We start from the raw sequence: 23,479 nt of genomic DNA, 5'->3' as shown, positions 1-23,479 counted from the left end.
CCCATTCACTATAACCCTTCATGCCCAACCCATGAGCCAGCTGCTCACCCATCCCAGGATATGTTTATCCAGCTGAGTGCTGGACATTTTGTCCAGAAGGATTCTGTGACAGACAGTATTGAAAGCTTTACTGAAATCCAAAAGAATTATATCAACTGGCTTCCCTGATCAGCTGGGTGGGTTACCCAGTCGTAAAAGGAAATCAGGTGTGACAAGCAGGACTTTCATGAAGCCATGGTGGCTGTGACCAGTGACTGTGTTGTCTTTCAGGTGTTTTTCAATGGCTCCTAGAATAATCTTCTCCATAACTTTATCAGTCACTGAAGTGAGACTGACAGGCCTGTTGTTTACAGGGTCCTCCTTCTTGCCCTTCAAAATCAGGACAACATTCACCAGGTTCCAGTCAGCTGGGACCTCTCCAGATTCCCAAGACCACTCAAAAATCATTGAGAGAGGTTTTGTGATTACATCAGCCAGCTCTTTGAGGATTCTCAGATGAATCCCATCAGGCCCCATAGATTTGTAGGGATCCAGCTGGAGCAGCAGATCCTGTACAGTTTCAGGGTCGACTGGGAGTTGATCATTCTCATAGTCATGGTTCTTCAGCTCAGGGCACTGAGACCCCCTTAGTCTGTCATCCATGTTGAAGATGGAGGCAAAGAGTGCATTAAAGAGCTCTGCTGTGACCCTGTTTGTGAGGTGACCATCCCCATCCTGGAATGGGCTGATGTTATTTCTACACTGCCTTTTGCCATTAACATATTTGAAAATCTCTTTTTATTGTCCCCCACAGTTCTGGCTTCAACTCCAGTTGAGCTTTGTCTGCATGAATTTCCTCCCTATAGCAGCAAGCAATATCTTTTTATTCTTCCCATGTCACCTGACTTTGCTTCCACTGGGCGTTCACCTTCTTTTTTTTTTTTTCTTTATTTCTAAGAGAAGATTCCTGTTCAGTCAAGTTGGCTTCCTGCCTGGCCTGCTTGACTTCTGTTGTTTGGGAAATGCCTGCTCCTGTGCCCTTAGGAGGTGTTTAAAAAGTAACCAGTACTGATAGACTCCAGCACCTGCAAGAATATTTTCCATGGGAATGTCATTCACTCATTCTCAGAGCAGAAGTCTTCTCTCCTCATGTCCAGAGCTGAAGTTTTCCTGGCACTTTTCCCTGGCACTTTTCCCTGTGTCAACAGAGATGTTAAACTCTGTTACTTTGTGGTCACTGTGGCCAAGACAGCCACCAATCTTCACTCATGAGACCCACTCTGTTGACAAGCAGCAGATCAAGGAGGGCGTCCTTCTGAGTAGGCTCCTTTAGGACCTGTCCCATGAAGTTGTCATCCTGGCTTATAGGAATCTTCTGGCCCAGGTTATACCAGCTGTATAATGCTCCCAGTCAGTTTCTAGGAATTTGAAGTCTCCACAAGGACAAGGGCAGTTAACTTGGAAGTGCCCCTTAGTGAGGAGGTATCTTTTCAGCTTTTTACCAGATAGTGCTGGTAGTTCAATGCCTTAGAAAGCCTCAAGCAAACCAGAGAGGTAGCATGGGCAATCTAGCATTTTAGTAGCTCTAAAATCGGTAACTGTATCAGCTGCAAAGCAAATACCACCAACAGAAGCAAAGAGGGAGAAATACAACTCTCTGCTCGAACTTAATTTTCTGCAGTTAGAAGCTTTCAAAAGAAACAGATGACAAGAGATGTTCGCAGAAAGGGCAGCAGAGTCAAAAGAGGGCGGGGCCTCCCTTGATCTTCTCTTTTATTCGGAGAAGGGGAAAGGGGAGGACTGGGGGCGGACCTGGGGTTACCGGCCAATCAGATACTGCTGAAGAGTTTGAGTTACATTTGGTTTTGCCCGCACTTAGAACAAAGAGGTTCAGAGCACATGGCAGAGGCAAGCGTCTTTGGGAGGGGGAGGGGAAGCTTAGAACAGGCAGCAACACCTTAGTCCCTCAATGAATGATTTGTCAGCATCATCGTCCAGCCTGGGAGGTCTATAGTAGACTCTCACAATGACATCTGCATTATTTGTTTGCTCCTTGATTCTTATCCAGAGGCTCTCAACTGTGCCATTGCCAAGTGTGAGCTCCATACATTCTACCCCTTCCATTACATACAGTGCCACCCCTCCACCTCTTCTGCTCTATCCCTCCTGAAAAGCCTGTAACCATCTGGCAGGGCACTCCAGTCACAGCACTCACCTCACCAGGTTTCACTTTTTCCAGTGATGTCAAATCTCTGGGACTGGACCAAGGCCTCGAGCTCCTCTTGTGTTTGTTCCTCATGCTGCAAGCATTAGTGTAGAAACATTTCAGGTGTGGTACTTTGTAGCCAACACCCAGTGAAGCAGATTGAGGGATCCCATTAGTGCTCATTTTCTCCAGTTTTGGCACACCATCCCATCCTTCATCACTGGAGAGCCTGGTTTTGTCCCTTTCCCCCTTCCAAGCTAGTTTAAAATGAGGCCCACTAGCTCCTGTGCTAGAACTCCTTTTTCCCTCTGGAATAGGTGCATCCCATCAGATATCAGTAGACCAGGTGCTGAGTAGATCCTCCCATGGTCAACAAACCCAAAATTATTCTGCTGATACCAGCCTGAGAGCCATGCATTGCCCTGATGGATCTGTCCTTATCAATATTATTCAGTGTTACTGGAAGAATAGATGAAATCACTACCTGTGCTCCTGTTGCCTCTACCAATTGTCCCAGGGCCTGGAAGTCTCTTTTGATTGCCCGCAGACTTCTCTTTGTTATTTTTCCACTGCCAGTTGGAACAACCAATAATGGATAGTAATCAGGGGGCCTTACTAGACTGGAGAATTTTCCAGTAATATCCCTTATCAGAGCCACTGGGAGACAGCATACTTCCCCTGTGAGTTGGGTCTGGTTTGCATATTGGACCCTCCATTCCTCTTAGAGTCTCCTATTATAACTACCCTTCTTTTCCTGCTAACAGAGGAAGTCTTGTTGCCAGGTACAGGTGGTGTTGTCTTAGGAAACCCCCCTATCCCACAAAGACCTTCGCCCACCTCATCAGTTGTCTGGCCTTCTAGTTCCAGAGTCTCACACCTGCTGTAGAAGTTACCAGTCCTACTTGTCAAATTCTGAGGAGGAGGAGGAACCTTCTTCCTGGTACATGCGGTGATCTGCTTCCAGCCTTCACCCTTAACAGTCCCTTGGCTAACAGTCCTGTGACTAATTACCCTGCAGGGTTCTGAGTCCATCTGCTTCTCCACTACAATGGAGGTTCAAGACTCCTGAGAGTCCTAAAACTGCAGCAGCTCTGACAAGAATTGGTCTCTCTCATTTGCTCGCTCGAGTACTATGTAGCCTGTTCATTTCTTCCTGTAGCTCCTTCAGCTGGTAACAAAGCTCCTGACCCACAGCACACCTTCTGCAAAAGAGCTGTTTGTCAGCCCCAGCGTCCTGAAGAGGCATCAGACACTCCTGGCAACCTGTGACCTGTGACATCTACCATCAGCAGGCATGGCTGGCCAGAGGCCCCTGACATAATATGGACAGATAAAAGCACGTTCAGGACATGTTTCTGAGACAAAAGAATGAAAGAACACTAATGATACAATAATAGGAAAAATATTAAAATGAAAGTCTAGAAGGACAACATAAATAAAGAACAGAAAAAGATTCCATCATCCTTTCCTAAAATGTTTGAATGAAAAAGAAGCAAATCCACTGTCTAGATCTGACAACTCTATACATTTTCCAGTATACTGGAATATATATCTGGGACCCAGATTTTGAAGTCACAAAAAGCTGATTTCCCTGCCTTTGGGTTTCTGATATTCCAAATTTTAAATCAGTCAAATATTCTGGTTTTAGATCATTAATTGATTTTAGCCACTAACCAGACAATGAAGTTTTACCAAAAGCCTGGTATACTGAATCAAAAAACCAGCCACAACAATTCAGCAGTAAACATAGGTAAGCATAACGTTTAAAACTGACTAATAACTAGTGGTAGTCTTGGGTCAGATCTGAATATTTTTGCAATTAAAATAGCTACAATTTTCTGTCCAGGTAAGAAAGAAACTGCACTACATGAGGAAGCCTTTCTTCACCCAAAAGAACTCCAGAAAACCCCACAGCAAAAATCTAAAAAGCCCGAAGAAGCCACAAAAGAGTGTTTCACTTGTTATTATGGAAAGGGCACTGAAGTGTTTTAACCAAGTGGTCCTCTGCTGTGTCCTGATTGACTCTGCAACTGAGAATGCAATTAGCTACTTGCATTGAGCAGTTAAATCTCTCTATAAGTGATTTCTAGATGGATATGGAACTCAGAGGCCTTGTTTTGTCTTCCAGAAATGTTAGAACTGCAGTCAGCATATCTTCAGTGTATCTGACCAATCTGTAAAATCTTAACAGTAAGCTGGCACGCAAAGTATCTTTCATCTGATCCATAACACCGTAGCTGCCATGGAACACTCCACTCATCTAGGTATTGTGTTCAGGTTTCACTACATCCACAACCTTTTAAGCCTCCTCTAGTCTGAGAAAACTGTATTATTGTCTTTAGCGATTTTGCTGGCACAATGACTAGGCATGGACCTTCCTGGTTCCCCCTCCACAACAGACTATTCTATTCCAGTAAGACAATGCCAGCCTTGTTCTCCAGCTGTCAGGAACAGAAGCAAAGAGCATGAACCCCTGTAATTTTGGCCTCATCCTTTCCAGTACACACAGAAGTTGAAGAAAAGGTATACAGATTTTTCCACGTGTTCTGAAGTACCCTTTACTTTCCTAGCACACAAGGCTGTAGACAATACAGTTCTTAAGTTTCCCTGTTATCCATGAGAATTTCTTGAGCTTCAAGCAGTAGTGTCCACACCTGTTTCTGTCCCCTCACCACCCCCAGTCAGCCACTGCCTGTGCTATTCTCTTCAGCCACATTTCTTCAGCTTCAGCTGACTTTCTCCCATAACTTGCACGAGCTTCATTTGTCTCAGTAAGCGTGTTACCCATTCATCCCTCCCAAGTCCAAGCCAGTATCTCTGGCTCTACAGTTTTAAAGACTCAGAGTTAACAGATGCCCTTGTTTCTACTGTTCTGACCTCTCTTCCTATAGGCATGTTCTGAATCAAATGGGAATGATTTAACTTTTCTGTTGTATGTATTTGTGTGTCCCTGAATAAATATACACGTGCACACCAGTGTGACAACCAAACTCACACATGTCTGCAGACACAATTAGCTATGCCGTGAAAGCTACAGACTCAAATGGTGATCCACCCACATATCCAGAGGGTACTCATCCTAAATACCTGGTTATTTACGCTGAGTTTCTAAATTGCAAACAGTGAACTGCCTTCCATCACAAATATTCTTTGATGAACATGCTCTAGATATTTCATGTAGCCTATTTAAACTGTATTATGACAAATAGCTACAGAAAGAGAGAGCTGGAAGAATAGGTAAAATGCTGCTGTTCCAACTAGATAGGATTTTATGTACCCAGGAATTAGTGACTATGCAAGACACAAGGCAAATAAGAGGCCAGTCTTATGGCAATTGAAATAGTAGCTGCTATTACCTTTAACTATCTAATAAAGACCTATTCATCTCAAGGAAAGTAGATCTTATTGAATTTATATTAAATCCAACCTTCCTCTGACAATTTGAAAAACGAGTCTCTGGAAAAGTCACCCAATTATTCTGGTAGGAACTAAAAAGTACAAGTGTGACAGAGCTTTTCGTTTTCAAGAAATATTAGTGAGAGACAAAGCAGATTGTTGAGGTTTAAGGACATAGAAGACTTTAAATGACAGAAAAAAAAGAAAATTATTCAGGGTATTCAGACTTTTTTCTTAACGTTCTTGAAAGATGGTGGGTATATGGTGAAAGGGGTTAAAAAAAGGCTCAGAGAAAAAACACGCATTACACAGTTACAAAAATTGATATCACACAGCAGAACGTGTTTTGAGAAAATTGTGTCGTACATATACAAATCAAGGGGGTATTTTTCATCTGACTAGAATGAGGATAAAAAACAGCATTATTTTCACATTCTAAATCTGCATCCAGATACACCATTGAAAAACCTCTAGCCAAAAAAAACCCTGTAAGCAATAGTATGATAGTTTATTCTACTGCAATTTTTTTTTACCAGCGTAGCAAATTACATCTGTGACCTAAATTTTCGTATGTTTATTGAGAGAATTGTTCACTACCATATAACAAACATTGTGACACCGGTATTCATGTTTTAACTAGTATTTTTTGAGTCCCTTGCATTTGAGACCATAATCAAATATGTTGTACAGTTCCCCACTTCCTGCTTCATTGTATTTACCTGTTTTCACCTGGCAGAGACTCTTTGCAGTGTTCCTGTGGAATGCATACTGTGGTTTCCCAAACACAAGCCTCAAGTCAGGGCAAACATTACTGGAAGTGATGGGTACATTAAAACCACTAGCAGGCACTAATCTACCCGTCCAAGCACTCCCTAAAGCTCTACAGAGTGCTGGTGGTCCCTGACACAACAAAGAATGCAGCCATCTTTCTGGGGCTGGAGGTGAGGAAACAGTGAGTACAAGCAGTGGTAGAGAAAGCTATGGGGATTGCAATGAATATTTAGTAATATAGGTTAGTGGTGGGGAGAATTTCAGTATCAAAACACAAGCATGAAGGGCGGGGAACGAAATAATTAATTCTGGTTTATAGTTACTACTGCATTTGGCCTAAAATAAAATAACTTTCTGTTCTTAATGTCATCTTGCTACCTTCATGCAATATGCAACACCTGTATCAACTGAAACTATGTTTTTCATTCTAATGCAGATATAAAATTTTGCTTAAACATAGCAATAAAGGGCTGATATTTGCATACATTGGATTTGGTCATCCAAACTGAATTTAGTTGTTTGTCAATGAAAAATACCTGTGCATAAGGGTCATCAAAGCAAGTCAAAATACAAAGTCATAAATATTGTATTGTGGGTACAAATGGGAGACATATGATAACCATCAGTAAGCACTTATTTACGATTTACAAGCTAGTCTTATATAAGAATAAGGAAAAAGTTAAAACAATATACAAATATTAATCTACAAGAAGCTACATACCAAAATGAATTTTAACATATTTCACCAAATGACCAATACCTAATCAAATATGTATCTGTAAAGAGGTAAGTCTTACCTTTACAGCAAGTACACTTGGAACATGCAGAGCATCAACTCTTAGAGCAGAGGAGCCCTTGTAAAGCCCTACTTCCCCTCTGCAGAGCCTGACATTGAGCAGCATTTTCTGCTACACTCCAGCTTATTGCAAACATCCTAACAGCACATGGATAGAGTGTTCATAGGCATCCAGGACTGAGACCATACACATCAAGATTCTAGCATTCTCCAGTAGCAAGTAAAAGGAAACAGCAAAACTCCCACTTTCAGCCATGGACATACTGCTGCTCTGCCACGAAGTTCCTGTAGAGATATTTGCAGGATCTGTATGGCCAGTGCTAACCATCCTTTCAAAAGCACTCAGCTCAGGAGACTCTACAAGTCTGAAAGCTCAGAGAAGGTTGCCACCTCCTTAAACTGTTCCTGAGGAAAAGGGGACTTATTCTAATAAAAGCCAATGCATTGAAGAGTCAGCCAATTCCCGTATAAAAATGATCTAAACATCTGTACAATAAGGTATGTGATCCCCCTTCTTGTGAATTCTTAAACTCTAAGGGCAGAGTCTCCCTCAAACTAAGGCAGACAATCTATTCCTTGGTTTCAACCTAAAATAGGTTGTATCTGGTATGAACTAGGGGGAAGGACAACTAGTTCATTGTTTGGACTAGTTTTATTCTTTTGAAATAGGCATTGCTGCAGGAATGCATCAAAATATCTAAGCAAGAGAAAGTGAAAAATTTGGAGTGTAGAAAATTCAGAAAAGTTAATGTAATTTTCTGTGTTTTGGAACATATTTCATTCAATTTAGTGACAATGTCAATAATTAGATTTCAGTTTGACCTTCAAAATACAACCTAGACCTGGAGCGGTTGATTAGCTCTTCTTTCAACATCACACAAAAAATCTGTTTATAACTTGCAAGTGCACTTAGTGAGGAGGTGAGGTGAAAATAACCCAACATCAACAATAGAAAAATCCCTATCTAATGAAGTTGCCTTAACCTGTTTAGTAAACTTAAGAGCTTTTGCCTGTTACACAGTACCATGATGCCATAAGATACAAATCTTTCAGCTGTGAACTTCACAGCCATTCAGTAGTACTCCTTTATGGACGATTATCTGATTCCATGCCTTTCCCAGCAATTTCAATGCCACAGTCACCACTGATGCTGATGCATGGTCTGGATACATGCCTGATGCTCCCCAGAGTGATATGAATCAGAACTGTCTCAGTCACGCTGGGTCCAGCATGTAACACAACCATCACCAGTAATCAAGCAGCAATGCAGCAGCTCTAAAAGCTGCTGCCCCTGGAAGCAAGAAGGTCTCCTGCTGTGATAACCATAAAATGCTCCCTTACGCATAAGATCTAGGTGTTGCCCAAAGCACACAGCAAGGCATTGTGCCTGACTAGATTACGATTGCCAGGCTTTTCACTTCAATACTGGTTGAGAGATTTTTGAGGGGGTGAAAAAGATCAGAATACTTTTGGAAAGTTTTTGTTTACATCATTTGATTTCAAGGCAAAGGACATCAACCATGTGGGATTTAGCACTATCACAATCAGGCAAATCACACCATCAGCAAGATTCTATGGAGACCAAAACTTAAATAAGTAAAATATGTCAAATATGTCAAGCAACTAAGAAGATTAGATTTCTCACCCTTAATGCAAGTCTACAACAAGAATATCTGAAATGACAAAAAATTTAATTATATTATGAAAAATAGGATTGATTTTTAAATGCAATACAGCTCTTGAGTCTCTTTATCCCAATGATTATTCAGTACAGAGTCGAGGAGCAACTAATGTCCCTTCAAATTCTACAATAGGAGTCTTATTTTGTTGAGCTCTGAAATCAAGAATAGTGAATTACTAAAATCAGATGAGGTCGACATTAGGAGCATTTTGCCAATAGAGCAATCTTGGTACACCACTGTGGCAAAGCACTAAGCATGTAATCAGCTATATCAGCAAGGATCAGCTTTAGACTCATACAGGAAAGTCATCACTTATTAGCAAAACAAGCAATATCAATAAAAGAATGGTTTTGCAAGTAAAATAGTATATGCTATAGAGGTTTCTGCTGATGGATCTTTGTCCAATTGGGATACTACATCACTTAGAGAGCTCCAATTGATCAAGCTATACCAAAATATACTATAGACTTGGCTTGTATTCTGCTCTTAGCTCAGTATTTCCCTCTATACCTACTGAATAACAAAATCCATTCAATCCAACCTGCAAAGTTAGCACATGCCCTTTTTAGTAAAACATCTAGCTCAAAATGTAGAGCACAGCAGCACTCTTGAGGCAAAGAAAATACTGCTAGTCAAAGCAATGGTACATGCTGTACCACAGCAAGTTACAACCAATCCATTGATCAGTATTGGTCACTAATTACACAGGTGACAGGCTGCCTAGTGTACAGCCCAGTGCAGAGAGTGTCTACAACCCTGTGATGCATCCAGACAGCCCCAGCACCACCAGGCTGCCAAACTCATTGCACCCTGCAGTGTGACTGGTTACACAAAGTCTTTTACAGCTTGAAAACCTTCGCACTGACTCCCTGTGCCTGGACCTATATGTTCATCACTGAGAATCACCAGCAGAGTACTTCCAGAAATGCCGGATTTTCTACAGGGGAAAGGGGAGCTGCTCAACCGCCCCTCTCTTCCAGCCCTGTGAAAGGATATGCAGAAGGAGACATTTCCTCTCCTGACACTGCAGCGGCATTAGAGGTAGCAAAGGTAATAACCATAATTAATGAAGTCCAATGCAGTCACAAGGCTTGCAGGACTACTGCTCTCGGCATGTAAATGAGTCACTGGAATTTAGCAAAAGGGTGGAAAACTATACAGGACACTTGTAGGTAAGGAGACAATTGACCAACGCATAGAAATTCAGCAGCCCAAGAGCTGCCACAAAGATGTGTACAGATCCTGGCTGTGAGTCAGCTGTAAAGGAAACACACTGCAGTGTCACAGCTAGCTACGGACAGCTACATGAAATTAATTCATTCAACTGCTGCTCCATTCCCCACAGTCCATTTAGCTGACTTTTGTGCGGAGGTAGGGGAATTTCACCTTTTATATAGATGCAGCTGGAAAGACTACACACAAATTATTCCCAGTACACAACACATACTCTAAGTAGTGCAGCCTGATTAAATGGTACATGATGCAGCATCTTAAACTACTCTGTATCACAGTCTGCAATCTCAAAGATGGCACAGACCCAACGTCACTTATGAAACTGTAAGACAAAGTTCAAAGCAACTATAACAGGCAAAGTTATCTCCTTTCATGGGTCTCCTGTTGCTCAGTGAGCAGAAAGTTTGAAGTGTGACAGACTGTATCTTTCCTTCTTGTTGACCAGATTTTTTGTTTGGTATCCATTAGAAATTTATTCCCTATTTACCAGAAATTAAGGGCAAATCTTAATTATATAATTTTTAGTTCATATGGTACAGTGGTTTTCTTGCTATTTGTTGTTTTGGGGTTGGGTTGGGATTTTTTTTTGTTAGGTTTTTTGGAACAATAACACAGAATCACTTCATGCCTAAAACAATTAAAAATTGCCAACTTCCTTATGCACTCAGGTAGAAGTATGCTTTGTACCTCATTGTCTCTTTCCTTAAAATTACTGAATTTTCTTTCTTTTCAGAAGTGTGTGTTCCATGTGTGTGCATATATGTACACATGTGCACATGAACATGGAACTTTTAAGACCACAAACACCTAACAAATAGCTGCACAACAACAAAAATAAAATTTTACAAAATGCAATGCAAATCTTGTCTTCTGTATACCAGTTTGAGATGATGCAGACTTCGCTAAATATTTGTGTGTTTTGACTGGAGCACTATTTGTCTCAAAGTGAAAGCAAATCAGTAGAAATACTGTAAACTGACTACAGGTATCACTATCATAATGGAATTTTAGCATGTTTGTTGTAACAGTTTCTTTATAAATAAGTTCAAAGTTTAGCAATATGCCTGTATCTGGGTGTGAAACGAGCTGTGTCACTTTTGCGTCATAAAACCCTATGGCTAGGTAGAAGAATTCATTGATTGCTAAATAACACAACTTAAGCCTTAAAACTAGGCAAGATACAGCACTATGCAGGGCTTCTAAGTAGCCAAATAAAGAAAAACAATATTTAGAACATATTTTGAGGTTTCCTCCATTTTGGGAGGTGGAGAAAAAATGAGGAACGAAATGTTAACCGAAAGGTTCATTTTTAGTAAACTCTGAACTCTTTTTTCAATAAAGCCTTACACTTGCTGACTTCATCATTTAATATTCTAGCCATCTGAAAAACACATGTAGTTCTAAATAAAAGCACCAATTTGAAAAGAAATTTAAAATAATTCATTAAGGAAGAAAACTAATATGAAAGATTTCAGGATTTCCAAAAACCACCTATTTGCTATTCTTTTTAGAGAAACACAATCACTAAATTTGCTAACCATTTGCAAATAATTTAGCTTTGTTTCCAGAAACAGCTTTCAGAAAAAGGAAAAAAAAAAAGGAAATTCACTAGTAGCCATCACTACAAGCGCACAAATTTTCAAAGGAGAATTGTCTCTGTATTTCAACAACATCACTATGCAAAACAAGCCTCACATTACTTGAAAGAAGGCTGAAGCCATCTCGTACTGCTGCAAGTAAAGAGTGTGCTCATGACTCACTGCCCCTGCCTGGTTGCAACTCATCAGTGCCGGCAGCCCTAATCTGCTCCCAGACATTATGACCAGCAGCTCTGATATATGGATTAGATCTACCCCAAGTACTCCGTGCAGGGAAAGAACTCCATGAGCCCTTTATTCCCTACAGAGTACCTGTGCAGGAGAATAAATCAGCGGTATGAAAGAAAACATGAAATCCTTCCCAGTAAAATTTGCAGATGACACAAAAGATAATAAAATGGTAAATACCGGGGAGTTGTCAGTTCCACAGATTTCATGGCAGCCTGGGCTCACCTGAATAAGATGTGTTTTAACACAGCTGAGCACAAAGCTGTCTATCTCATAACTCAGAGCACACATTCCAAACAAAGACAATATAATAAGCTAGAAATAGGCATATGGATGATGGTGGATAACCAAATTAATATTAACCTACAGTGCAATACCCTGGCTAGAGTGGTAAAAAAGATTCTTTGATGTACAAGGAAGTAAGCATGGAGTAGCAATAGGAAAGGATTACATAAATCACTACTGATGTTGAGACAGAGAATCTTTCTTTTCAAACAGCATGTAACAACATGGTTCTAGTTTATATCTGTGATCCTGAGCATTCCCACAGGAACAACTAATGGACTATACTAGTATTCAAACTAGGAAGCCTTAATCAGCTACAAGAAGCATTCAAATTCTGGAAAAGTTGCCTTGTTAGAAATGAGAAACCCATGTCAAGGAGGAGGATAAATGATCACTGGTTTACTGTCTACAGATATTTAAATAGAGAGGTGGGAAGAAATGAGGAGTATCATGAATATTAAAGGTGAACTTTTCAGCTTCTTAATGCTGGATTTTGCATGCTTCTGCTACATAAAATTAGAAAAACTCAGAAAATAAGGTAACGATACTTTAACTTCTAGTAAGCACTGTTCATCTAAAGAGAAGCAGAATTTTCTTTCATCTGAAGCTTTTATAATCAGCATTTTCCTTCTAAAAAGAACTAGAAGTTACAAGACTGTGTCAGTATTTTATATTGTTATTGTAAAGCGGATGAAGACAAAGAGTTGGAATTCCATCATTCAAAAGCATACTTAAAATGCTCCAGGATAGCTTTGTCACTGCAACTCCTGCCACTTATGTGAGCTTTATAGCAGGTATTTAGCTAGCTCCTTATATTTGTGGGATAATTACTTCCCCTTATCCCAACTTGTGGAATGATCATTTAAACTGTTAGTAAGCCAAATGAACTGCTCATTCCCTTCCCAAGTCATATTTTCTATATATTTTGTATTAATGCTTCTGTATTTGTGCAAAGCAGCAAGTTACTGAAAGAGCATGGGAAAAGTGAAACCTTGCTGAATACACAGAATAGCTCAGTCACAGATAATTTGAATTGATCTTTCCATTTCTGAAACCAGTAATATGACTTGTGAAAAAAAAAAAAAGACAAAACACTACAAAACCACACCATAAAAAAAACCTTCAGAAAACCCTATGAAACAAATAACACACAAAGACCCCTTCATATCTGAAGTGAGAAAGAAATGCAAAAGCAATTTCAGTACAACATCAAAAAACCTGTCTCAACAGGGAATTAGCTAACTGTGACTAATACCCTATTGAAAGGGTGTGGTTACAGAACCTGAAGACCCAGACAGTTTAACAAAGGTAATTGCCTAATTTGTCAACTGACCAATACCAAATTCACTTCAGAATTTAACTCAGAATATGTATTAAAATTTGATACTGCAAAGTTTAAGTGAATCTTCAAAATTTGTATTGAACTATTGACTGAACAGCACTTTGTAAATCTAAATATGGTCCTTTACTTTTCAGTGGAAGAAAATTTTCATGTAACAAGTATGCATCACACCTACTCTCTATTTCATCATAAAGGGTTTCATCCCTTTAATCTCAAAGTAAAACTTTAAAGCCAGTGCAACATCTAACTGCATCATAATCAAAATATGACAAAATTTCTGTTACTAAAAAATGGTATTTTTGAGTGCTGTTCTCTCAAATGCTCCAATCAGCCAAGGATTAGATGTTCAACTTAATAGCCAGTGATCATTAATCATTTTAAAGTGCCACAGCTAATCTCATTTCTAACCCAGAGAAAGCCCACTCACGTCTTATGTGTAAGGGTGACATTGGCTCACTTTTGAACGTGTTTTAAATTTGGTTAACGACTCCTTTTTCCTTCCTGTAAAAGACTTCCAGAACACCTCAGCACAGAGAACCCACAGATATGCTCAATGCTACACAAAGGCAAGAGCAAACATAGGCAGGTAACAGGGATAAAGTTTTTCCAGGCAGCCTCACAGTGAGGCTGTAAGGATCAGTTGACTTATGTCAAAAGCCTGTCACACATGAGTATAGGAGTGGCTTCTCTGCCATTTGCTGATAGAGAATGAATTGGGTTGTAAGTTTTCAATATTTTCTGAGAGGTCAAATTTATGAAGAGGAGATACCTAGAATCTTCTTCAAATACATCTATTAAATTCACATTGTGAGAAGTAAAATCAAGCTGTGAAGTGACAGAACATTGCCACAAAATGAAATCCACTGTGGCCTCTCCTTGTTTTACGAGAGCAGAGCAAACTAAATAGCAGCTTCTTCAATATTTCTCTCTTAAGTTAACCCCTAAACATGGGATCCTGAAGCCATTATTGGAAAAAATACTCATGTACCCTGCAGCATTAGCCTGAATGATAATCCTTGTCTTACACGTTATATATTTTTCCTGGAGCTAAAATAATTGTTTAAGACTAGTGTATCTTTTCTTTAGCTATATAGCATCAGAGGAGTCAGAACATACAAAAAAAATTTCTGAAAAGCCTTATGTCTTTCTAAGGCAATATGGGCAGCACCACAACTAAGAAACAAGATGGAGAAAAACAGCAACTGCTCATCCATCATCAACCTTTCTATGCTGCTTAAATGACGGTACTGACCTGAACCAGCAGGCCCAGCTGCCAAGGGGCCAGTTGGGAGTTCTAACCCACTTTGACAAAGTTAAAGGCTCTTCATTTGGAACCACTAGCTCCTCTTCTGCAGTTTTTTTGCAGCTTTGTCCACATTAAGGTGGTGATGGGCACTACAGACCACTTCAAGTACCCATCTTCCCACGCTCTGCATCTGGTTTAATTCCCTCACTAGAAACCCCAGGAGAGCTCTTTGGCCTGTTGAAAGGTTTATATTCTCATTTGTGTTTAGTATGGCCATTAGGTTTCTCATGTATGCAAACCAATCCTGACTTTGTTATATCAAACTGATAAATACATAAAATGGAATTTAAGCCTTTAGAGGCTGAATGGAATGAAAGGTTAGGCTTGCACCTCCTTTTCTCATTTGTACAAATATTTATGGGTTTGATTCAACATGGAGTCTGACAGGAGCTTACTTTGGTCTATCAAGTTTGGATGCTTTGAACATTTACAGGCTCAGGATGAAAATGTGTATGTAACCAAGCTACCCCTTCCAGGACAGATTGCTCCCCTTAGACTGAAATCACTGAGTCTTCTTTCTATGTTCTTTTCACTAACTTGCTGAGAAATGAAAACAGCTAGTAAGACTGTAGCTGTATTTGTGGGATTTAAATGAACTAGGTGTTTTCCTTACATATTTATTCCATGCTCTTGATTTCAGAAGAAATAGTTTACCATAGAATTTTTCCCTGTTGTCTATATTCCTTAAGAGAGACATGACTTTTAAGTCTCCTTAATATGGACAGGAAAAAAGTAAGTAAGAGATGATTCTTCCACCATTGCCTGGGAGATAACACACAATAGCCATCCAGGTGATATCCTGAATGGTCATTTGGTGAAGTGACTTCCAGGCTAAGAACAAAAAAAACACTGAGACATCCTCTGCTTGTACTGATTCCCTGCAGACAAGCAAAACCCCTCTTTTCTGACATGCCAGTATTCTTTGTAATTTAGCAACAAATAAAACAAGAACATGGGCACATAGCTCTGCTCTTCTTCAGCTGTCTTTGGAGATGATCTACCCATGGTTTGTTCACTGACGCTCCATAAAGGTGAGGAAGAGGGCAAACTAGGAGCAGCTGAGCAAGCAGAAGAAAGATTTTTCAATCTGGGCAGAGGGAAAAACCTTGGCAGTTTGGTTACAGTGAAGTAGTTAGAACTGAAAAGAAATATTTCTTTTTGTTGACAACTTTGTTTGACATCACCAAAAAAAGAGCCTGGACATACCTTGCTACAGCTGGGGGGTCTGGAAAAGGGGAAATATTCAGGACTTGATGGACAGCTGTATTCCAGGCCAGTAACTGACAGGCCTCTGGTTTTACCTCCATAGGTTGAGACAAGTCCCTACCACTAGTGAACACAGAAATTATTTGTAATGATTTTGAAGCTTACTTCAGATCTTTTTAAAGAGCACATTTACATGTTTAGTGACCTAAAAAACCCCTTGGGCCCATGGCAACCAAGGTGGGGGACAATGTAGGAGGGGAGGAATCTGTTGTCTTTTGCCACCAACTTTTGAAACTATGTTCCACTCCACTCCAAGTGAGGGATCCAGCAGCAGCTGTGAGACTCTGTTGCAAGAATATCATAAAGGGTGTAGAGAAATCTGTATAAGAATATTTACTATTTTGCCCATTTTGCACATATTAGCCAATGTAACCATAGTCCAGTTCCTCAGGAACTTGTGCTGCAAAAAGCTTTTTGCAATATTTTTTTTAATAGCACTAGAATGTATTTACTAATCCATACTTTAAAGAACTTTTACAAACTGTTATTTCCAGTATGTATTAGCACTAAAATTTGCTTTAAAATGTCACTTCCACAAACATTTTCTGAAAAGTACTTTTGACATAGAAGGTTGTGGTATGAGCCTTTAAAATCTTTACAGAAAGGATCAGAATATCTCGATTTCAACTGCTAAGTAACTTTACGCAAAATTCCTTTAGCAGGTATGCTCAAGCACAAATCCAGAGTAGGCTCTGCATAATACTTCTTTTAATTTTAAAATGAGGTAGAGGGGAAAAAAGTCAAGTTCCAAAACCCATGATTCTCTGTCCTGTCCTACTCTGCCTGGCCAGCCCTTAAAATTCCCTTAGCTTTCACAGTAAGCGGTTTGCTGCTTTGTGCCCAGCCCAGAAATTATCCTTCATGAAAAAGGAATCACGCAGCCATTTCTGTTGACAGCCAGTGGCATTTTTAGATCCATTCTTCCTTTCCTAATGTAATCAGGGGAAAGACTGAGCATACAAGATGCACATGAACATCTAGTACCAAATGTTCATATGTCTTTAAACACTAGAGTCAAAGCATTAAAAGTGTTACGAAAATAGCTTGAATTTTTTTTTTTTTTTTTTTTTTTGGCTTGATTAGTGAGCAGTTTTCAGTAACTTGTTATTATATTTTTGGAAAAAAATAACTATGGGAAAAAGTACCAAAAACATCCATTGGGAAGAAGACATAAAGAATGCCTCAGAGACCTTGAGCGGTGTGGAAGAAGTACTGAGAGAAAATTTCACTAATCAAAAAGGACTCTATATCTTTCTAAAGATCTAGCTGCTAGCATCCCAAAAATAATCCATATTTTTTACAAGCAAAGTGAACTGGGCTATAATACTTCATAATTCACATTTCAGGAATGACAAAACATATCAAAATCAACACTGTTTCACGACAAGTCTGATTTTTGCATTTTTACTTTTTTTTTTTCTTTCCCAGAAAAGCTATTTTGCCAATGTTTATTTGCATTTGCAAAGGAACATCAATTCTTTCATTTTGTGGGCAGCACAGATAGCTGGTTTTAACTATACTGGCTGTAAATTCTATCTAATTTAAAAAACAAAATTAAGATAATCAACTATACTGCAGCATTCCGAGTGAAGCCATCGCCGTATTTAACACTCATGACAAACTGTGCCAAGTTTTCTTATTTCCACAAAGTTTCAAAATCTTGAAGTTGTTCTAAAAACTGATATAAATAGTGCACAACAAATCTGTTTCATACGTCTAAATAAATGAATATATTTTTATGCTTACTGAAATTACAAGAGAAGTAAAACCACTGAAATTAAGTTCTGTGGTGACATTTAAAATCATACTATATGTAGACTGCTTCAGTTACCCTGGACACTGCCATTATTTAGAGAGATAGAAGGGAAAAGCCACAAAAAATTCAGAATGTCCAGGAAGTATTTCTGTCTATGTAAATCAGGAATAAATCATTCTCACACCAAAAGTAGCCATTCACAAAAAAAAAGCCAAGCAAGAGGTCAGATTTTCATTTTGGCTCACCAAGTTACACTGATGCTGTAATTATTTTGATAAATCTAGATTTCTCTTTTCCTCTCACTTCTGTAAACCAAAACGATAGTCTTCATTTACATCCAAGTAACAGCTTTTACTGATGTGGTTGTACCTATTACTAAGAGAAAAAATTCAGGAAACAAGCAGCAGGTTATAGAATCAAAAGAGGGAATGAAAGAATATGATCCAAAAACCATAATGAGTATGACTGCCCTTGCCAAAGAAACGTTTTGTTTTAATGCAAAGTACAAGTAATTTTTAGAAGTTAAGGGGTGATTGGAAAATGAAATGTTATACAGAGAATGATAATGGTAACACTGGTACACAAAACAGGAATATAGCTGGAGCATGAAAAGCAAACACTAAGTGACAGAATGCAGTTTCAAAATCCAGTGAGAAAACAGAGAATTCATAATGCATTTGCAATATATTAATACAAAATCATCTGCAATACACCTGTTAAATATATACTTTTTGATTCTATGTCGAAATAGATAATTAAATCCTTGTTGCAGTAAAATAGAAATTTCACTGCTTGCGAAACTAACAGAAGTCAAGCACTTTGCATTTGCCTGCCCAGAGCAAAAGCTTTTTTGTCAGAAGCACCAGTAATGATCTTGAGTTACGCACAAAAGCGGGCTCTGTTAGGGCAACGGACAAAGGCAAATGACTGCAAAGAAAGAGGACTCAACTTCAATTTAACTGTCCTGTAAGGTACATACTAATTAGCTTCAAAGCTATGAAATCCTAGCTAGCATGTTAAGTCTGCTACATGACAGTATAATTTGACTTCTTAAAGGATTATGCAAATTACAACTCATCATTCCATTACATGACTGAAAAAAAGTGACAGCTAATTTATACATAACACACCTTTCAAATCCCTAAGATGTGAAGCACCTGTGCAATACATTTTGCCTAGATTTTCTAGCGTGTACACTCTTGTTTATTGCACTGTACAGAAGCATACCTAAGAGATTTAGTAAAGTCTTAGGGTTTTTTTATTTGCTTTTTAGCTTTTAGAGCACAATCCCAAAGAATGAAACAACATACTTCTGTCCCTGCTGTAGAGGTTTTGCACACAAGTGTAGAGTTTCAACACACGTGTAATTTCTGAATAGCAGGAGAGCACGAGCACTAAATGCACGAGCTAGAGGCAAGACTCACACAGATTTCAACATACTTCTGGTAGGTAGATTCACAGTAGATTCCGTCATATCGGTAGATTTTCCTACATTCTGATTGGTTGGGCAGAGGATGCTGGACAGTTATTCTGTAGAGGCATCAAAAACAGATAGACATGACTAGAGGATCTCTACAGGTAACTGTAATGCAGGACAAATCAGTATGTTGAAATTGATTTTTTAAGTTTTAGTTTTAAATTAAATGCCTTTCTGATCTCTTTAAATCAACTGCCTTGTGCACATAACACCCACAGTTTCCACTTTTCAAAATTTGCACTGAGAGTAAACTGAACTTCAATTCTCCACAAGAATGGTGCTTTTTTCCCCATCAAATAAAAGTGGAAGAGGTATGGAATTTTATAAATCAAATTGATACTTCATGTAGTTTGTATATATACAGTAGTGCTTATAAAATTGATTATTTATTGTTTACTGTTTCAATCCTTCCTCAGGCAGAACATTCATTTATGTCAGCTGGGAGTTTGTCCAGACAAAGACCAAATAACCCTCCAATTTAAAATGTCAACAGCAATTCTCACATTTGCACAGAATGAGGATGTTGTGGTATTATGAGGACTGTGATTGAAGGTGCTCAGCACCATCTGAATAATGCCATATGTTCTCGGATCGAGTGAAAGAAAAGGAAAGTGATTGGCAGCAATCAGGAGGTGCGCAGCATCTTGTAAAATCAGGCCCTAAAAGATTTGTCAATCATTCTCTTATTCATCCCTCCCCAGCTCTGCGTTAGCAGAAAATATAATTTGGCTATAAAAATTCAATGTTGTTTTTAAAATATACTTGGGAATTGCACACAAAACAGTACCCACCAATTTTCTCTCTTTTCTTTCCTCCCTCTTCTCTGGATAAAAACACATTTTAGATGCTTTTGTATCTTCCACAAATTAATACCTTCTTCCCTTATAATTTAATAGTATTTCACTGGAGCAGGGATAAATTATTTGAGAAATTTTACGGATTTTTCAAATGCAGAATTTTAGGCTATGATTTTTTATAAATAAATATTCTAGTGAATAGAGAATTATTTTATGTTATCATTATTTTTATAGTATTAACATCTCTGAGCTAATCTTGGTTTTTAAAGTTGTTTCAACAGTAATTTGAGACTGCAGGTTTGAGAAAAAAAATTAGTATCATTCTCCAGCTACAAGCTCTACAAGCAAATGGAAAGTTATCTACTGTGGAAACTGAGGACCTTCCTCAATAAGACTGCTCCTACAGTGTGTCAAGTGCAAACAATTTCATGTCTTTACAGCCCTAGTCCCTTGCTCATTTAAAGTAGAAACCTGGTCTAAACAGGCCTCAGCACTGCTTTTGCCCCGTGGGACCCCAGAGGCAGAAGAAAGGAGACAGATCTATGATGAAGGCAGGACCAAACACCTCTGAATTCTGGGATATTCCTGCATTCACTAATTAAGACATTATCAGAGAGACTTATTTATTGTGATACCTGGAGCCTTTAAGTTAGATGTCTAAGTACCATATACACCATGCAAAGAAATTTAAGTATCTTAAAATGGGATTTGAAGCACAAATGCTACCTGCAGGGAACCACGTCAGCTAGTACAGGGGATATAGGAGAATTTCCTCTATGTCGTGAGTGCCTGGGAGACACAAGCCCTTCCCTTTTCATCACACAGAAATGTCTACATCAAAGAAAACTCAAGATTCAAAATCTTTAGTCCATCATCACACTGGCTGATGAAATGTCCAAATTTAACTCCTTCTGTAATTTTTTGTTTTGTTTGTTTGTTTTTTGCTTTGTGATACAAGACTAGAAGAGATGCCTGTTTTTTCATTGCTTCAGCAAAGACACTGGAGAACAAGTCTCTCAATGCCTCAGCCAGAGGATACTCAAACACACATCTTCCACTCTCCAAAAATTACCACAGACTCCTAAAACAAGGGACATGTTAACTCCTCCCACTAAAACAACAGCACTATTAAAGAAAAAAAATCAGGATTCATTGGATGAAACAAAGTGAGACAGTGAGAGCAGGTTGTATTAAGAGTTATTAAAAAATGCATAAGCAATCCTTGCAAAAACTATCAGAATCCTTCCCAGATGAGTGCCCTCATCACAGGCCTTCAGAATTATGTTCTTTCTTCCAACCACTTCTTTGGCCAAATGAGTCTGAAATAGTAAATACTGGCTATTACTTGAGCAGTTAAACAAGTGCAGCAGAATACAGCTCTCTCCAGAAAACCTTTATTCTGAAGTAGTTATAGTATTCTTTGGGGAAGTGGAAGATGTGGATTTGAACACCCTTGTGATTAAATAGGTCCTAAATAAGTATTCACTGCACCAAGCATGTGTAGAACACATGTCAGCCAGCTTTTGTTTGGTTGGTTTATCTTTTGCTCTTTTTTCAGATGACAGAGAAATTGAAACTCAGGAGGTTGGCATTTGAACATCAGGAAACACTTTTTTACTGCAAGGATGATGGAGAACTGGAACAAAGAGATTGTGGAGTCTCCACCATGGAGAGAGTCAACATCCTCCTGGACATGATCCTAGGCAACCAGGTCCAGAGAACTGTTTCTGCAACCCAGAGGGGCTGGACAAGAGATCCCTTCCACCCCCAGCCATTCTGTGATTCAAGCCCAGATCAGAGGTTTGGACTGTGAACCACAATCCTGCTTTGCATCTAGTCAGAATTAGGTTAGAACTTTTTTGGAGAGTGGGGAGCACTGAGGGGGTGGGGGAGTGGGGGGTTGATTTTGGTTTTAAATTAAGCAATATATAAGGCTCTATAAACAGCAGCTACTGTGGGTCATGGTCCAAGCCTTCCTTTGCGCTGCATAGAGCTGATTCCACTTCAGGAGCCAAGATCCTATGAACTTTTTTGGACCCGGCCAATGACCCAATGCTCTCTAAAAATTTTCTTTAATGAGTTATTTAACTCTCACCTATTCCCTCTCTGCTGAAATAAATAATAATAGGAAAAAACCCAAATCATTATCCCCAAACACCAAGCTAAATAAGACATCTATGTAAATCTCTTAAAATCCCACTGACTTCATCAAGATTGCGCAGCATCTGAGTTAGCACAGAATGGGGCTTATTGCACTTAACCTGAAACATCACAGTCCTGAAACACTCTGGAATACATTTCAAAGTGCACATCAGATTTCTAACTGCAACCTACACCAATGTTTTAGGGAGGAAAAAAAAAAACTCTTTTATTTTCTTGTATGATGCTTGTCTCTTATTGCTAAGGTTTATTTTAGCATAGTATTTCCATAAATGGACCTTCCTGCTGAATAATAACCACAGTTTTATTTTACGTATTTAAAAGTTGCCAAACACCACCACACACATTTGCCCTCTGCCCTATGTATTTTAGCTGTCATTTATAGATTTACATTTACAATTAATGATCATCTGGTAACTATGACATTATGGGTCAGAAGGTAAAACTTCCTCATAGAAAAGCTTATTCGGAATTCCTTACTAAAACAAACAAACAAAAAAAAAACAACAACAAACCCACAAAACATAAAATCAAGTTGCAAGAATTAGTGATTAGGACCCAAAAAAAGTTTACCAAGACAATCAGTCTTGGTCATGGGGTATTTTTTCCTCTCTAAAAAAAAAAAAAAAAAATTATTTTAGGCAACCTTCACCAAATTAATTTTGTTAACTTTTCTTACCACATTATGTCAGCAGATATACTCTGCCTCAGGTTCCACTTACAAAATTGATTTAGCTGAAGATAAAGCTGTATATTGGCTATTTACTCTAGGTACTGTATATTCTTGTTCTATTTTATGCTTTGAAATTGATTTCTTGTATGCTTCTCTTTGTTAAAAATTAGAGCACTAAAGAGTATTTGAGCTTGATCAATTTGCAGTGGTTAGCTCACCCCAATTTTAGTTGAATTTTGACTGATTTAAGAGACAAACACCTATTCTCATGTAAGCTTTTAGACAGAGTAAAAGTTGTCATTTCATAATAATAACAGCAAAAATGAGTTTTAGGTTATAACTATCTACCTCTGTACTGCAGGTTATTTTCCAAAGAAGCCAGAAATATACCAGACAAAATGCCTACAAACACTGCATGAAACGTGATATTTCACTTAATATTTGTATCCACTATTCCTTAGGGGGTGTGCTGTAAGATGATGTTGCTGGGCGCACTCTCACACCTGACCTTGGTTTTTAGACATTGCA

At 38.8% G+C, this 23,479-nt stretch overlaps 1 protein-coding gene across 6 annotated transcripts in view; it reads right to left on the bottom strand.

Moving 5' to 3' along the window:
- NPAS3 (neuronal PAS domain protein 3) overlaps positions 1-23,479 on the bottom strand; it is a gene marked incomplete at its 5' end in the record, with an annotated part of 598,664 nt that overhangs the window by 498,935 nt on the left and 76,250 nt on the right. The window contains one exon of one of the 6 annotated variants that reach the window (XM_082282976.1): positions 19,285-19,374. The exons of the other annotated variants lie outside the window; for them this stretch is intronic. Coding sequence (XP_082139102.1) covers positions 19,285-19,374 — 90 coding nt within the window. The remainder of the gene's footprint in view (positions 1-19,284; positions 19,375-23,479) is intronic. 6 annotated transcript variants of the gene reach the window in all.

This window comes from Coloeus monedula (genome assembly GCF_965178545.1).
Source record: "Coloeus monedula genome assembly, chromosome: 6".
In the NCBI taxonomy this organism is placed as follows: Eukaryota; Metazoa; Chordata; class Aves; order Passeriformes; family Corvidae; genus Coloeus; species Coloeus monedula.
Note: the sequence above shows the minus strand (reverse complement) of the source record. Positions and strands in the feature narration are given on the sequence as shown.